This window comes from Ischnura elegans, chromosome 10 (genome assembly GCF_921293095.1).
Source record: "Ischnura elegans chromosome 10, ioIscEleg1.1, whole genome shotgun sequence".
Lineage (NCBI taxonomy): Eukaryota > Metazoa > Arthropoda > Insecta > Odonata > Coenagrionidae > Ischnura > Ischnura elegans.
Genome location: NC_060255.1, coordinates 89,182,696 through 89,201,463, shown reverse-complemented (window position 1 = coordinate 89,201,463; position 18,768 = coordinate 89,182,696). Strand labels below are relative to the sequence as shown.

General features: G+C 37.8%; 1 protein-coding gene across 1 annotated transcript in view; it reads right to left on the bottom strand.

Moving 5' to 3' along the window:
* Positions 1 to 9,399, bottom strand: part of LOC124166474 (hemicentin-1-like) — a 74,759-nt gene extending 65,360 nt beyond the window's left edge. The window contains exons 1-2 of the mRNA XM_046544003.1: positions 9,375 to 9,399; positions 8,854 to 9,113 (exon numbers count right to left, since the gene is read on the bottom strand). Coding sequence (XP_046399959.1) covers positions 8,854 to 9,113; positions 9,375 to 9,399 — 285 coding nt within the window. The remainder of the gene's footprint in view (positions 1 to 8,853; positions 9,114 to 9,374) is intronic.
* Positions 9,400 to 18,768: the final 9,369 nt, after the last annotated feature.

The following is an 18,768-nucleotide window of genomic DNA, read 5'->3' as shown; positions in this document are numbered from 1 at the left end:
GCTTTCTCATGGATTCTCTATCATAAACATCTTCATCTCGAAAGAATGAAGGAAGAAAGATCTTTAGGAAGAAGGACGAAAGATAGTGAAAATATTGCTACCTTCCGAGTTTATCACAACAAATTTTTGAGGTTACTGAGAGGTGACAGCTCTCCTATAATCGTGCCAAATTCGTTGTCAAGTTTGGTCACATTCTCTGGGGAATTTCTCATGGATTCTTTATCACTAACATCTTCATCTTCACCTCGAAAGCGAACGGCATCGGTCGGAAACCGTTGAGGCCACCCAAAAAAATTGACGCGGCGATATAGCCCAAAAGTTTTTATTTAATATGACGAGTATCTGCGAAAGTTTTAACGAAGAACTCTTCACATTAATTACAGAAATTTTAAAAAGATGCCATATAGTTGGGACAATGTGAGAAGGTGATATACTTATATTGCTAAAGTGAGTTTGGTTTCCAACCCGTACACCAATGTAATTATATTATTAAGCAACACATAAGAATGCAGAGCTACAGTATTATTCTATATTAAAACGTTACTAAGTCCGAGATTCGTTCTGATTTTGATCCTTCCCCGAGAACGACGATAAAATTCACGCAGTTGCTATGGAAAAAATGACATCATGTTTGTTAAATCATTAAATGTTAAAGATAAATCAAACGCTGTCCCCATTCTTTCTTCCTTTTGGCTTGAAAACTACAAAATTTTTCAATATCACAAGGTTAACATATTTCACAAAATTAGCCTTTAGGATGAAGGACGAAAGATAGTGAAAATATTGCTACTTTCCGAGTTTATCACAGCAATTTTTGAAGTTCCTGAGAGGTGACAGCCCGCCTATAATCGTGTCGCCTTCGATGTCAAGTTTGGCCACATTCTCTGGGGAACCGCCCATTCTGGAGTGGTATGATATTCATAAGCATTTTATTTTAATAGCAATATCTCGAAGATATTTTTTAAGATAGCAAGGAATTTCTCTCAAGTTTGTTGACATCCACGGAGAACAAAACTGAAGGAGATAAGGTGAGGCTAACGGATGTCGGAGAGTGACTTTCACCTAATTAAAAATTCAATATCCCAGAAGATAAATGTACGAAAAATGAGGGAATATATTCTGAAGCGAAATCTAAATTATATCAGAGTGACAAATTCCCGTAACGGTGGAGGTGTAGGAAAAAGGGAGAGAAATGAGAATCATAGAGAGATAATAAAGCGGAAATAAGATATAGATGAGGGCGAAGAGAATACACACTAAATGAAATGGGTCAAAAACAGAACTCCTCTTGAAAGGTGAATTTAAGGAAAACGGAGCATTTTATATTATAAAGCGAGCATATTACAAAACGAGATCTTATTTCGAGAAGGAAAGGATATTATTACGATAAAGGAGAGAAATACTGGGGACAAAATTGACGTCTTTTCGATGGCTATCACATTTAGAAAATATTGAAGCTTTAAGAATCATCTATTCGCCATAGGTACTTCATGACACTATCTTTGTATTATTGTAATCTATCCTAATCCCGCGACGCTTTCAGGAGTTTAATAGTTAACCCTCCGCTACTCGCGTGGCGTCTGCTGGACGCCAACCAATATGTTTTTGTTTTTCTTCGGCCAAAGTGTGCGTATAATAGTTTCTCCTTCTAGGTACCTTACTCTTTTCGAATTGTCTGCCATTCAGTTAAATCATATCAGATAAATTTATAGCAGGGTGCCAGGCAAGGGTTTTTGAAATGTATTTGAGTCTGTCAGACGCCACGCGACTAGATTCGTTACAATTTAATAAATATTTTATTTTCAATCAATGCTCATTTCTTATATTTTATAATTGTTATTTAATGCTATTATTAATTATGATTATCTTTAATTTGTTGTAAATAAAAATGCAATTTTTTTCTCTTATTTATTTATGTGGTTTAAGCTCGCGTTTTTGTTTACTGCGGGAATATATCAAGGAATTACTGCTCTCGATTTCACCGGAGACAATCATTCGAAGGTCGTATTTCAGCCACCCATCCATTGTGGGTTTTTTGTGTGCAACTTAATTGCACAGCAATTGATTGCAATCTGGGGAGCGGCACGCCACGGCCTGCTGTTTCGGCATATGCCCAGCTGCTTTTTTTTCTATCCGCGTAGGTCCAACGCTTGTCTTTTCGTCGAGTCTCAATTATAACGTATCTTACCCTAGTCTATTCAGCACTGTGGATAGGCGCCGCGTCGCGAAACCATATCGGTGACGACTTTGCTTTCTTTTGAATTCGGCATATGCCCTGCTAATTTGTTTTCTATCTGCGTAGGTCCAACGCTTGCCTTTTCGTCGAGTCTCAATTTTAACGTATCTTATCAATGTCTATTCAGCACAGTGTGATAGACGCCGCCTCTAAAACCATTTCGGTGACGACTTTGTTTTCTTTTCAATCTGCAACCTTAGAGAAACTCTCCAACATATCTATGACAAGTTATCTTTTTCTTATCTATTTCTCGCAGCCGCAGAGATGCCACGTCGGGTCCCCACATATTGCGCTAATTTACTAACTTGTTTTCTTTTGGATATACAAATGTGCAACTCTTGTAGTTCCTCCGTATAAATACCCAAGTATCCCGCTATCGACCACTCATTCTTTGTCCGTTGGTGTATTGGTGCGTCAGAAAGGAACTTGTGACTGCAAGGAGCCCCTGAATTTTATCAGTAAAACGTGCGAGTAATTCCAGAGTGGTGCAGTGGAACAAGCTACACTTCATAGTGTTTCATTGTTCGAAAGTGTAAGTTTTATATTCCTTTATATTTATGCATATACATTTATGAAATTAATCACGCTGTAGATGGTTGTTCCCTATTATGATGTATCTCTTCTGGATTTACTTACGTCCCTTAGATGGAGAGAAAAAAACAGCTAAACCTAATGCGTGAGGAAGATCGTAGCTATCTGCAGCGTCTTCTGATGGAATCATCAGATTCAGAATTGTCTGCAGTAGATGATGAGAGCGAAGGTGAAGAAGATTCCTTGAAGGAACAATTGCAAAACACGGATACGGAGCAAGAAATTACTAGTGAGGAAGAAAGTGACCGAGAGGATGAAGAATCAGGTAAAGAATTTGTTTTTGGGAAAGACAAAACTACGAAGTGGGCTTTGCAAATACCAGTGGTGACTGTAAGGACTCGTCGTCATAATATTGTAAACCTGAATTCACGTGTGAAAGAAAGTGCTACAACCGCTAAGACTGTACTCGAGTGTTGGAGATGTTTTTTTACCGACAGTCTGCTTGCTATTATTTTGGAAAACACTAATAAATTCATTGAATCCCAAAAAGATCGTTACGATAGGGAAAGAGATTGTAAATTTACCGATTTGAGTGAACTGAAAGCTTTCTTTGGATTACTGTATATGGCAGGTTTCCTTAGAAATAGTAAGCTAAATACAAGTGATTTGTGGTCTACAGATGGAACTGGTGTTGAATTTTTTCGATTGGTGATGTCTCGTAAGCGCTTCCACTTTATTTTACAAAGCCTTCGGTTTGATGACAAAGCAACTAGAAGCGATAGGAAGCTATTAGATAAGCTTGCACCTGTTAGAGAGGTTTTTGATATATTTGTTCAAAATTGCCGTGAAAGTTATTCTTTGGGAGAATACGTAACTATTGATGAAATGCTATCAAAATTCAGAGGAAGATGTGCATTTAGGCAATACATCCCGAGTAAACCAGGAAAATATGGAATTAAGATATTTTCTCTAGCAGATTCTAAAACATTTTACACAGGGAACTTAGAAGTATACGTTGGGAAGCAGCCGGAAGGCCCATTTTACGTTAGTAACAGTGCCAATGATGTTGTAAAAAGGTTGGTTAGACCGATTGCTCACAGTGGTCGCAATATAACCGCCGATAATTGGTTTACCAGTTATGAGCTAGTTTTAGACCTACTCAAAGCTAACCTTACGTATGTAGGAACAGTAAGGAAGAATAAACGGCAGCTTCCACCCAGTTTTACATCCCCTGTCGGTCGAGAACCATTTACAACTCGTTTTGGATTTGATAGGCATTGCACATTGGTATCATACATACCAAAGCCACGAAAAAATGTAATTTTAATATCTTCAATGCATCATGATTCCACAATCGATGAAACAACAGGGAATTCGAATAAGCCAGAGATCGTGACATTTTACAATGCAACTAAATCTGGCGTTGATGTAGTTGATAAATTATGCGCGACTTACTCAGTAGCAAGAAACACCAAAAGGTGGCCGATGACTATATTTTATACCATGCTCAATGTGGCAGCAATAAATGCTCAGGTTATTTACCTTGTAAACAACAAAGAGAGTTCTCATGCAATTTTGAAAAGAAGGCATTTTATCAAAGTCCTTGCGCAAGAACTAACTAAAGAGCACCTGCAAAAACGTAGTCACGTGGTAAATTTACCGAGGGAATTGAGAAAAAGAACTTTAGCCATTAGTGAGAAAGACAAAGAAACTGAACATAATGAGTCAAGTACTTGCAGTTCCAAAAGTATTCGTAGGAAATCGGAGGAAAAAACGAAGGAGAAAAAAGAGAATTCTAGAAAGAGATGTTACATTTGCGACAGAAAAAAAAATCGAATGACAAAATATAGGTGCATTTCCTGTGATCATTATATATGTTTAGAGCATTCTGAATACGTTTGTATTGTTTGCAAGGATAAAAATATGTAATTGTTGCTGTGATGTGGTTTAATTGAGAGCAATGTATCAAAAATGTGCTTAGTTACTAAAAGATGGTTAAAATGTCTTAAATAAGTTAAAAACTATTGTATTTACAATGTTATAACTTGTAAAGGAGCAAATAAATAACATAAAAGTAGTGTGTTGCATTTAATTTTAATATTAACTATTATATTATAATGTACACTATTGGCGTCTAGCAGACGCCACGCGAGCATATTTGTCCCAAAATTTGACGCGAGTGCGGAAGGGTTAAGAACTTTAATGAACTACGAAACACAGCACAATATGTGTAATATTTCTAATCCTGCCGCGTGAATGGCGGTGAAATATACAATATGTTACAATAAAAATACGGAAATAATGGTATGATTAAATAAATTTAGACACTTTTATGCGACTAATGCAAATCAATCAGGGGGAATCAAAATAAAATACTCCTAAATTGATCGTACACGAAGCTAAAGACGTTCACAAGGATTAAGGCGAGGAAGATGTTTCTAAACATAGGCAACTCAATAGGCTGATAAAGAACGGCTTTTTGACTCAGCTCCTGTTGACGGGAATGGTGTCAAAGGTAGAGGCGTTAATAATATTAAAGCCAGTGAACTGCGAAAGGTGGCGGAAGATATGCAGAGGCGGCAGGAGTGGTTGGAGACCATATTGAGAGCTAACGGGTTGTGAAAGAGGGCGATGGAGCGGTGTAAGATGTATGAGGAAAAGGGGTGCGCAGAAAATAGCGTGTGAAATGGCCAAAGATCGAGCGTGAACATTGGATAATTTAACAAGCGTACCAAAATCAAGCTATTTTTTAGGACAAGCTGTTTTTGAACCAACCAGTATTTTCAAATTTTTGCTACATACAGGGTGTCCCATTTATCTTGACCACCCGAAATAACTTTTTGTCCATATGCAAATTCAAGAATGTGTCACCTAAATGTTTATTAGCCGTCATGGGGACATTAATCAGCATGACTGCCTTCCTTGTAGCTTTGCTATTTACGAAGATATGAACAGCGGTACGTCTTTTTTAAATGGCACCCTATATTTTTCATGAATGACTGGTGTGCATTTTACTATGTTTTCATTTGTTCACTGTCAACGTCAGCAAGTGGAGTAGTTCCAATACCCGCGTACCTGTACTAAGCGCTAGTGAGTCAGTCATTTTTCATAACACTGTGTTTATGTTAATGGTCCACTGCGCTACATTTTTGAATAAGTCTTTAGGAGAGGAAATGAATTGCCGAATAAAAAATATAGGGTGCCATTTAAAAAAATACATACCGCTGTTCATATCTTTGTAAATAACAAGGCTAAAAGGAAGGCAATCATGCTAATCAATGTCCCCCTGACGGCTAATGGACATTTGATTGACACATTTTTGAATTTACATCTGGACAAAAAGTTATTTCGGGTGGTCAAGATAAATGGGACACCCTATAGAGAAGAAGAACGATCTACAAAATCAATATAGTCTGTTTTGACTACCATTATATTCAACATCGCAACTATGACATCCTATATTTTGTGAAAAATAATGCTAACAGCCTATTGAGGAGTAATATAAGCAAAGTTTTTTTGTTCAAATTACTTGTAAATTACTGGTAATTTCAAAAGCGTACCAAAAGGCCAGTAAAACAAGCTATTCTTGAAAAAACCAGTATTTTCAAATTTTTCGCTAAAAAGAGAGAAAGCACTATTTATAAAATGAACCAAGCCTGTTTCGACTGTCACTATATTCAAAATTTTAACTATGACATCCTATTTTTTGTGAAAATACAAGAAATGAATAGTAGTAGTTATGAAAAACAGCAAAGTTTTCTCAAATTAATACTGCGACCTATCCAAAATCAAGCTAATTGGTGAATTATATTCTCTACCACGACTATGATTTAGTATGTACTTCGATCCATTCAACACTATAATAACTAATGCAGTAAGCTATTTTACAATGGAGATGCAAGATAGAAAATATAAACCAGGTTCTCAAACGATAACGCAACATACTGATTACTCGTTGTGTCTACTTATTTACTGTTGCAAAATATCCTAGGTAACAGAATGTAGTCTGCAGTATGCGAACCAGATAGCTCTCAAACATGCACACTGAACAGTTTCCTAAAATAATTAAAAGCTAGACTAACCAAAAGTCACCAAATGAAATAGTGAATTCCTTTCCTTGAATATGCGGTGACTGAGCTACTATTGGAGGGAAGGAACAGTTAACTGCATAACGGAATATTACATGCAAAAACAGATTTAATATGACATTTTAAGTGACGTATAGGAGGTATTTAACCCTAAAATTTTAGTACTATCTGGTTGCTAAAGGTGCAAGACATGCTACCGCAGCTGAGAATATTTTCGCATCGCCTATAATGGATCGTTATTGACAGAAGGTAAGGCAAAGAAAAATTTTGAACAGTTCCAGCTTAGACGACTTATAGAGGGTGGTAATACTCTGGTCTTGGCACCAATAAATCGGCACGCATGTAAGATGACACGTGAATTTTTTCTCATGTCGCAAAATAGTGTTTATCCGTAAGCAGCTTCGTCTTCGCTCTAGCCGTGTCAGCGGCGCTTGAGTCATCCTGAATAAGGGGATTGGTGGGCTTCGACCTGCGGTGAAGCAAATATATCACGTTTTTCTCAGCCCTAGTCCACAATTTGGGTCCCTCTAGGCGGCGAAAGATACAGGTGCATGGAAGAGGGATAAACCTAAGTTGGATGCCTTTTTTTCAGATGCAAAACAATCGCCCTACGAACACATCGAGATACAAATGAAATGTGAAGATATATTTCCGGGTAATGCAGGGTATCCAATGTTCGAATGAAGTTATTGAAATTTGTACGAAAATTCTCAGCCTTAAACCTTTTCAATAGAGAAACGGACTCAATCAATACATGCTCACTCAGTGTAAGAATCTTACGTTCATTTTTTAGACAGTCAAGGTATACCCCGACTTTTTCACGAATTTATGGTACTCTAAAACCAGATTCAACGCTTTGCTAAGTATCAGGGTAAAGTTGTGTTCAGGAATTTAAAGTGCAAATTAAATTTGAATTCATGGAAAATTTTGCTCAGTGAAGTATCAAATTTCTTTTCGATGAAATAGTAATGCACTGGTAGAAAGGAGAAATAAAGTTTCACGCAGTTTCAAAGTCTGCTAATGGTTTATCTCCATGAAATTTTCATAACGATCAAGGAACACTCAGTCATTGTACGGGGACACATCTTAATGAATAATCTTGCTTTCTATTTCTTTAAGTAGCCGATGTAATCAAATGTGGAGTCATATTTCGCCGACAGAGTTTCGTCAGTTTTCTCCTTTCAAGGCGTTTGAAAATATGTTCCTAATATTGAATGAAATAAATATGAAACAATTTTCCTCAGAAACTATGATTGGTTCCACTGGGATTAATGCTAAATGTAAATAGTCATCATGAGCTGTATTGATTAACATTTAAAATGGATTACCATAAGGTGACTGATTTAACTCGTTTCCAATGCTCCAAATCGCGTCAGGGAAAGGGAAAGCACCATCATAAAAACGTTTATCTAGGCACTAAAAGGTTTCTGGGAGGCTCTGCCGCAATATACTTGACTCTAGGGGTTTAAAGTCTTTCCATTTTATACACGACGTCTCGGACAATAAAGTAAGAAATGCATAACACTGAAGAAAGATTTCGTGCTTTCCGGGCGAATAGACTCAGTGAAGAGTAAGTTTCCTGGATATCAGACAATTACTTATACCATTTATTTTTTACCATAGCGCGACCCAAACCTTAATTTGCGCCTGAAGATAATGATAATCCATTAAAACCCAGGTCGCGCTCTGATAAAAAATAAGTGGTACAATTAATTGCCTTATATCCAAGAAACTTATGATGGAATACCACAAGGTAAAGCAAGAGTTAGTGAATTTTGTTAGTGAAGAGTTCTCGGAATCGCCACCGGGGCAGGAACTGCATAACTGCCGACGTTTCGATGCCCCACTCGGCTATCGTCCTCAGGGCTGTGAGTCACACCCACTCACAGCCCTGAGGACGATGGCCGAGTCGGGCATCGAAACGTCGGCAGTTATGCAGTTCCTGACCCGGTGGCGATCCCGAGAACTCTTCGCTAAATATAACACTGGAGTACTCACCGATTTGTTTCCCAGCTGCTTCACTTTGCAGGGAAGGTATGCATGGGTGCCGAGCTGCGTCGTGATATTCGTGGGCACCGTGGGGTCGAAGTAAGGCCCCGTGTATAGCCCGCTGAATCTCTTCGAGTGGCTGTGCAGGCGGCCGGCCTCGGGTTCGACGTTGCTCCCGACGGCCGCGACACCTTCGTCATCGTCATCCACGCCCCACGGCCGGATTTCTATTCTATCGAGTGCTGAGAAGCCTTCTGCCGCGCCAAAAGCTGAAAAGGGAACAAATGAATAATGAGTGGCGATACGTGAAAATCACACATTCATTTTTATTTCATCGCACTTTCAATAACAGTTAATCGCATTTTGTAGCGTCTATTTTTTATTTTCATAATGAGGTAGATGACGATAAAATGTAGTAAAACGCAGTTATATGAAAAAATACGGAATATTTCAAATAATTATGTTGTAGAACAATAATTTATTAAGGAATAGGGCACATAGTGGTGGAGGTGTAGCTTGCCCGTGCTCACTTGTACATACATAGTGTTGGTACATAGCGGCCACATAGAGTCCCAGCCAACTAGCAGCTGGCCAGTCGCTCACAGGCTTTATGTGGTGAGTGTCGGCGGAGCATTTAAACTGCGCTCGGCACAAAATGTACGAATTTTGCCGTCGAAAAGGTAAATTTGCGTAAAAATATCAAAAAAGTCCAGTCATCGCATCTATGTCGCATTTATTTGCGCACATCGCATTTATCGCATTTGCGATTTTCACGCATCTCTAATAATGAGCATTATCAAATTTATGTATACCGGGACTAGCCACGGTACCATAACTTTACGGAGTCACCCGCAATGCAAAAATTCTGCGAAAAATCCACAGAGAAAAAATCTCGGTCAAGGCGAATGATATTTTCTCCGAGGATTTTTCGAACATTAACAAGTTTTAATGTTTATCACTTTAATAGTTTTTGTATATTTATAAAAGGAGTGAATATGCCAATACATTGCTACAAGTCCCAAACGAGCGAGAAGTTTGAGTTGTATTTAGCATAGAGCGTAGCAATCCCTGCTGTAGAAACGCCTTTCTCTCCCCGCAGGCATTCTGTACTCCCCGGACCTAGATCATGATCCTCCAAATTTAATGCTTAATCCGTCCCAGATTAGATACTTAGTCTCAAATGGGGTATCTAGAGAAATCATCAGTTCCACTGGCCCACTTTAAATTGCTAATAAATATTTATGCTTTAATAATATGTTCTCAAGAATTTATTTGTCGACTTCTTGTCTAGACATGACGATTAAATTCAGCTGGGGATATCAGTATTCTTTGAAATATCATCTTTGATGGAACGATGCGATCATATTTTAAACCAAGGTATCTCAGTAACGTTATTGCATTGAAAAAATATTGTAAGCTTTTCCAATTGGTAAAACTACATGTAATTATACGTGTTTTCAAGCAAAGGATCTCTAACAGTGTTACTAACAGAAAATGTGATATTTCTACATTCAATTAGACAAATATTAGTAAAATAGGTATAAAAACATGTTTATGCAATCATATATACATAAATACATTAGACATGTCCTCTTTCGCAAAACACCATTTATTGAAGATTATACAACGTTTACCCTAATTTATTAACGTTACCATGTATATCGCGAGTGAGGGGAAATCTTTGAACCGTTTAAAATAGCTGCGTTCAAAACTCTAATTTCATTGTCTTAAGCCTGAATCACACGATCATTTTTTTTCGTCGCGAAAGTTATCACTGTCGAGATCACTTTTCCCGTTGCGAAGAGCAATCGCTCTAGTGATCATTTTTCTGAATCACACGGTCACTCCCGCCGTCGCTTTTCGCATCATTTCCAATACCACAGCTCGTTGTCATAGGACCCACATCGCGAAACTATATAGCGTGTTTGTTTATTTATGTCGTTCCCACAATTGTCAAACGTTGCGCTGCAATCGCTCCATAGGGGAATGCGTTCCGATTGGCTGATATGGGGTTTTAGTGACGGTTTTAGCGACGGAAAAAACGACCGGACGAGTGATGAAAAATAGCGATGGGGATCCTCATCGCGATCACGATCGCGAAAACAATTGCCGGCGACGATCATTTTGCGCAGTGATCGCGGTAGTGATCACTTTCGCGACGAAAAAAAATGATCATGTGATTCAGGCTTTAGCATTGCAACATTGAGGTATAAGGTGATAACTTTAGTTAACAAATTCCTTATGGACGCTTTCACAACTGCATTGCCATTTTTGTTTCTTGTAAAAATTGACGCAACTACAGTGCAAGAAAATATCTGACATTCGCACGCGAAAGCTCGAATTCAAAAGCGTCGTATTCGTTTAAAACGCTGCATCAAAAACCGATATGATAGCAGTCAGCCAATATTGAGAGCAGTAGTTCCATCACCGATTGCCTGGAATGAAAATTGCGTTGAAGAGCTCTTTTTTGTGAGCATTGTTGTGCATTGCGGTAATCCCATTTCTATATTCATTTTGCATCCAATGACATGGTTGCAGTGTCATTCCCGCCGATAATCTACCCGCCCTTCACAATGGATTAACTTTCCAGCGCTGGACAAATTGAATTTGGAAGAATCAAAAATTCCATTACCTCATCGAATGACATTTTTAGACCACATTTGTGAGTGGATAGATCTCATGGGGGTTTTCCGGCCTCGTTTATTCCGTTATATGCGTCAATTTCCACGCTATCGATCTCCTGGTGTTAACATAACTCGAAAACTCGGTCGAAACATGGTCGGTACAAATTGGTATCATTTGCCATTTTTTTCAACTCCTACGCCTATTGCGTGTGGATAACCGATTCGAAAAGTGTAATGCTGTGAGTTTTATGTCGAAGTACTTAGCCTTTGTAATCTCTCAGACTGTTCGGAAAATTACCTGCACCTCGAGTTAATCTATCCGTGCATTGGTGACAGGTTCTTTTATCAAAACTTTTACATGTATTAAAAAAAACATATTTAGAATTACTCGCATATTCGCTTTACGGTGCGGAAACGTGGACACTTAAGAAGGAGGACGAGAGAAGACTAGAGGCATTCGAGATGTGGTCGTGGAGAAGAATGGAGAAGGTGAAATTGATGGAGAGGAGGAGGAACGGCGAAGAGTTGGGATATAGTGGGTGAGCAGAGGCAGCTTTTAGATGAGATACGGAGGAGACAGACGGTATGGATGGAGCGAGTACTTAGCCAGGAGGAGATGTTGAAAACAGTGTTAGAGGGAAGAATGTTAGGTAAACGAGGGAGAGGAAGGAAAAGAATAGGATTTTGAGATAGAATGAATGGGAGTAGGTCTTATTTTGAATTGGAGAGGGAAGTGCATGATGGAAGGGGAGGCTCCCAGAATTCTTTTTAAATACTCCATGGAAACCTACCTTAATCGGTAAAATACTTTAATAATGATAATATCTCTGATCATGAGTTTATTGGCATTTTAGATTGAGTAGGTAAACATTATTTAATATGCTGAGTTAGTTTTCAGATTAAATACATGATAGCATGAGTATTTTAATGGTGTAGGTGTTTGTTTTATTACTAATTTGTAGTTCCTAATTAAATGTTTTCAATCGTTTTCTTCTAAAATTAAACTGCAGTAGAATTTTTATTCATTACCCGGAATTAAATTTTCATTTTAGCAATCTTGATTTTTGAGTTAATTGAATTTTTAATGGATTTTAAATTTCTTTCTGAACATCCAAATAACTTCTGAAAAATTTCATCACATTAATTAAGCCCTGATGGACCAATTATCATATAAGTATTCTAACGATCGTCATTATAGCACAAGGCGAAGGTACAAAATTAGTCAAATAAAGAGCCATAGTAGCTTTATACCGTACGTCATTTTTCTGAATGATCAATCTTACTTTACTGCCCTTTGTATCTTGATAGACTTTCTTCTCTTTAAAAACATACTTTTTTTAATCAAAAGAATTTCAAAGCCTTCAATCGAATGAGCATTGGTAGGTGTATGTATCTAAATATCTAGATGTATCTAGTCTTATAATACATGATTTCTAGTTTCCTTTGCTGCTAACTTTGATAGAATTTCATTTTATTAATTATCAACCTATGATTCTATAATTTTCTTGGTTCTTAAAATATGTTTAAACGCAATTTAGTTGAACCATTATATTACACTGTTCTTTCAACTGTAATTAGTTCAAAATTGGGAATGAATTTTATTTTCTGCGTGCTAATTCATTGTTTCACGGTATCCCCTCACGTTCAGATGGAATTATAAAAGTTTTTGTTATAACTCCATAAATATTCACCCTGAAAGTTCTCGTACTTCTTTTGACCTTACCCCTGCATCTTTGTCACATAATGAATTCGCTCAAGTGCATTCACAAGCACGAAAGCCAAGCTCGTAAAGTGTTAAAAATATTTTTTCCTCATTTTTTCTCACAATGCCGTCGGGAACATTCGTGTGTCATATCTAAGACATGAAATCAATAACACAAGACCCTGAGATAGGTGGCATAATGGTGTGACGTTCTTTGCATAATTAATTTTTTTCTTGCGGGAAAGTGATATTCTGCGATAACAGTTTAACAGCTGTTTTAAAAATCTGTATGGTGGCAATAAGCCTTAAGAATATAATTCCCACACTTATAATTTCTACACCTTGGACTTATAATACGTGGAATAAAGGAGGTCGTTTTTAGATTCATCCTCAATTTTGTTGCACACATTAGATTCTTATATCTTTTGAGCCATTGGAAGTTTCCCAAAAATATCTGCACCCTAATTAACTCTCAATAGACCTAAGTACATAATTAGCCCTCCATATCCAAATAGCGTCTGAAATGAACTTTAAGCAGAATTTGATGTTGAATTCATCCCCAAACGGCACAAATCGCTATCAATTACATCGACCAAGTCAGGAAGTTGCTATGGCAAAGTTGTCGTTGAATTTTCCCGGATAATCCAAAGAAATAATGTTATCTGCTGCAACGTGTTTGCCATACCCTGTCATATTTGGATGGGCACATAACATCGGTTATTGATACCTATAACTACAACTTCTTTTACGCATCTTTAATTATCTACTTAAAGTACTTCCTCAATTTAACCTTCTTCTTATAAAATGCTCATGGATTCTCTGAAGTTATTGTATCATCAGATCCGCGCGCCATTTTTTTTAAAACTAAAGCCTTGTAAAACTACTTGTCTTAACTTGGCATAAATATGGAGTTGTAAACTCTAAAAAAGAGTTGGACCACGAAAATTCAAAATGGCGTAACTCGGCTCGGGATATTCATTTGCTGGGAAAACTGCAAATTTCTTATGAGATAATTATAAATAATATATTATTATCTCACGGAAAGTCAGCAACACAAGATGTTTAACCGGTTAATTTCCCGAGAAGAGTTTATACTTACAGCCCTCTAGTAAAACCTGAAACTCTGTATCACATGAATCTTTTGTTGACTACATCATATAAAGTTTTCTTTCGATAACGGCTGAGAAGAATTCAATTTTGACCGTCAGAGGGAGGGTAAAGAACGTTCCTTGTGTAGGGCAGAGCTTTGACGTTCGTCTCGGTGCCTTGGCGTTCCGATGCGTGAACGAAGGTGAACTTCTTTTTTACTCCTCACGAACTGCTTAGCTACCTGTTCAAATGGTAAGATTCTACATCCGAAATTGATTTTATGTGAATTTTAGGCTGGCATATAAAATTCCTGTCATTCATGGATTGTTAAACCTCATCGATAGTTAACTGCGCTCAGATAATTTTTCCAATTTCTTTCAGCTAATTTTCAGGCTGGGTAGTCGTAATATTAGCGACGTCTATGTCGTCATTATCCCAGCTCACGAAATGAAGATCGGCTGCTCTCATCCGAATTATCTCACTAGCTATTTGCTCGTAAGAACAGGAAGTAGAGCTATTTTTCAAGTCATAGCCACATATTAACCAATTAACCCTTACTCTGCGGCTCACTGTTCGGATAGCTACTCAGCACATGCGGTGGAAAAGTGAAGGTCTAATTACGTGGGAAAATAAAATCTATTACATACCAGAAAAAGAGATGCTTATCTAAAAAAGTACGGGGAAAAGTATGACTTGGGTCGTTTTCCAATCCACGTAGTATGCACTCATTCCCTTGTTCCCTTTCTCCCTTGCACCCTGCTCCCTTACTAATGCTTTACTGGCGCCATAAAGTGTGAACGGAAATAATGCGAACTATTGACAGTGACGAAATGTGACGCACGGGGTAGTGTTAGGACATCTGGTGGTTGATTTAAGCATCAAATTCATCTTTATACTTATATTTTTGCATATGAAGAACAAGAATTCACAATGCCGATATAATTTTACGTAAAAGACCTCACATAATAAACACAAAATTACTTAAAACTATAGTTCAAGATTTCTGATTTTTCCATTGCCGCCATTTTCACGTCCACTTCCCACGAGGGCACGTGAACGAGGGAGCATCCGCGTTCCCTTGTTCACTTACCCTTCGTTCCCTTGCGCCCTCGCCAATTGGATCCACTCTTGCTGTCGTCACATCCGTAAGTTGACGATCGAAAAGTGCACGAAGGGTGAATAATTGCGAATTGGAAAACGGCCTAACTAATATCTTGGGAATTAAAAGATCCTTCCTGGAAGGAGAGAGGGTATGGTAAAGAGAAAGCTCGTCCTCGGCTCGTTATAGGGAAATCGAAAAGTTACATTCACAGCAGCCTACTGTGCGATTGTACCAGATATATTCACAGCAGCGACAGGGTTAAGCCGCTCCAAGTTGAGATGAACTAGCAAATGTTTTCATTAAAGAGTACACTCCAAAGTTGCGCAAAGTTGACTCAAGTTAAGTTGCGGAGGACGAGGCTTGAAGCCTTCTCTTCCGTTCGTACCCTTTCCTCATCGTCAAGCGTAGCCGTGGCGTAGCTCGCATTGTTAGGTCTGCGAGTATGGATCGAAATCAGATGCGAAAATGATTCTCTCTCGTTCGTTCAACCAGTTCGCTGTCGCCACAATTCTCACACGGTCTCTCCCTTAGTCTCTTTCACTCCCTCGCTTTTATTTAATGATCTACTTTCCCTCCTCGCCCGCTTATTTCGCTTGCCATTTCGAACGCGAAAAAAAACACCCTCCGACAATTTCCTCGCCTGCTCCATTCAGGATCTCCGTCCGCCACCTAATGGAATCGACATTTTGCCTGTGCGTAATTGGAAATAAAATGGCCGCCAACGGGTGCGAAGAATTCAATTTTGACCGTTAGAGGGTGGTGTAAAGAGCGTTCGTTGTGTGAGGCAGGGTTGTGACGTTCGTCACGGGTGCCTTAGCGTTCCGAAGCGAGAACAAAGGTGAACTACTTTTTTACCTCACCAGAACTGCTTAGTTACCGGTTCAAATTGTAAGGCCAACGAAATTCCCGACGGATCCATGTTAAATGTGCGGCCATTGTGCAATTTATAGTGCTGAGGTCACGCTAATCTCCCGTCTTTTTTTTTCATTCCGATTAATCTGTCCATACGCTATTAACTGTCGGTAACCTATGGCCGAAAATGATTTTATGTGAATTTTAGGTTGGCATATCAAATCCCTGTCGCACATGTACTTGGTGTAAATGAACCTCCCCGTTATTTATCTGCGCTCAGAAAATTCATCCTATTTTCTCCGGCAAATTTATGAGACTGGGTAATCGTTATATTAGCGACGTCTCCGTTGTCATTGCCACAGCTCACGCAGTGAAGGTCGACTGCTCTCATTCTGAACTGAAAATTGAAGCATACATCTTTGTTTCTTAATTTTTCTCTTTTATTGCACTTTAACTTTTTATCCACCGTTTCATGAAGACTCGCTAAAACTCAGCTGACTTTTCGTCTTCCAGATTCTTTTTTAACTTTACATATAATTTCTACGTGAGGAATAGTAAAATGAAACATTATACGTTAAGTGTGTTGCAGGAACTTTAGAATACTAAATATGATCACGATCATACATAAATATATGCATATAGAAAATTCACTATTTTGCCTATCGCTTCCCCTATTTGATATACCTACTTCATATTTCCTCGATGCTATAAAATCAGTGTGTGGGTACGAAATGACATCAAAAAATATGATACGCGAAAAGCATTACTTATGTTTACATTTTTACTATCATTTGGCTGAATATCGTGATCTTAAATTTGCCCAGTACTTAAATTCACAATGCATCGCATCAAATGTTTAAAGTCCATGCCTTACTTAATGACTAGCCAAATTACGCTGTAGCGTGAAGCTCAATTTCTGTTCTCCATGATCAAATGCAATCTTTACCGTGTGTTCCAGCAAGATTGTCATTTGTGATGCTTTCTGGTGTCACGTTTGAAGTTAAGCCATCCTGTATCAAGTGATGACACTCAAATTATTAGTAAAGGTATTCCCGTCGCAATTAGCCCAGTTCCCCAGACGTCACGCAAAATTAGCAGTGCCGAAACGCACTTTTCTCAACCTTTTTTAGAAGTGAAATATTTTTACGTGTGTTTTTTTATTACAAGTTATTATTTACATCATATAACAGATTTTTATGTTTTGGTTGCGAATGTATAAATTAGAAATTTTGAGACAGCAAAATTGATAAAACTGTTACTTGACTGTGATGCCTTTTGTTAACCAGTGCCGGAAGGGCGTTCTGGCGCGTTGCGGCACCATGACGACCCTGCTTCTTTCTCTTTTTTTACAGTGTACCGGAATTAATATGTCACCTAACTAGGCGATGACAAACTCAATTGGATGTAGTGAACGGTTTTGAAATTTTTCAGTACATTTACCGATTAGGTCATTTCATTTTTTTAATGTCGCTGAATAGGTAGTGAAAAAGATTTTGGTGAACTCGTATGCAATCGTGTTAAAAGAAGTCTTCGTTGATCAATTATTCGCTTTTATTCTTTTTAATCCGAAATGAATTTTTTTAAAACACTGTAATCACTTTCTACCATGCAACATTATAATTTACTGTGCAACTGTAGTTTCTACAATCACAAAATTTTGCCAAAATTCGTTTTCCTTCAAAAAAATATATACCATTACGATAGAATTAAGCACTCGCTTTTCAGCTAAAAAATGTATTTCACCTTAACAACAAACGATCTCGATATAACGCCTTCGTAATCATTTTTTCCTATGACAAAGGAGTTACTTCAGTTTCCCGAGGTTCTTCTTCCTCCGTGATATACCCCAAGTACTAATCTCCAGACCTTCCTCAGGGGTCTTTTCTTTCAATTTTGTCCTTAATTATATCATAACCACGAAACCAGTGTTATAGGACAAGATTCAAAACTCTCTAACTAACTTTGTGGTATTCCATTATGCTTTTTTTAATATTTCACCATTACTCATATAACTACTTTTTTACATGACGGGTTTCGATGAGTTTTCATCATCTTCAAGCGTAAATTATGATGAATTTATCTTATTATTGTTAACTAGTTACCCAACGGAGGAAGAGAAGTTTGAAAACGGACGCTAGAATTGGAGAAAAGGACGGGTAAATATATTCGTTAATCAAAGAGCTGTCCTGACTTTCAGTAATTTTTAAAAGGTTTTTAATTTTTATTTTTTTAATAACTAATATTCAGGATAGCACTCTGATAAACGATTATCTTAACCTATTCTTTCCACTATTCTGGCGTCCGATTTAAAATTCATATCTTCCACCGTTAGGTTACTAGGTAACAATAATAATAAAAATACACCATAATTTACGCCTGGAGATGATGATAACTCATCAAAACCCGGATCGCATTATGTAAAAAAGTAGTCTTAAAAGTATTAGTGAAATATCCAAGAAAACGTCTATGACAAGGCCTATCCATCGATTCCGTCTTTGGCGTATGGTTCCCCGCAGTTCCCTTCTTTCTCCTATTTTACGGTGTACCTGTATTGA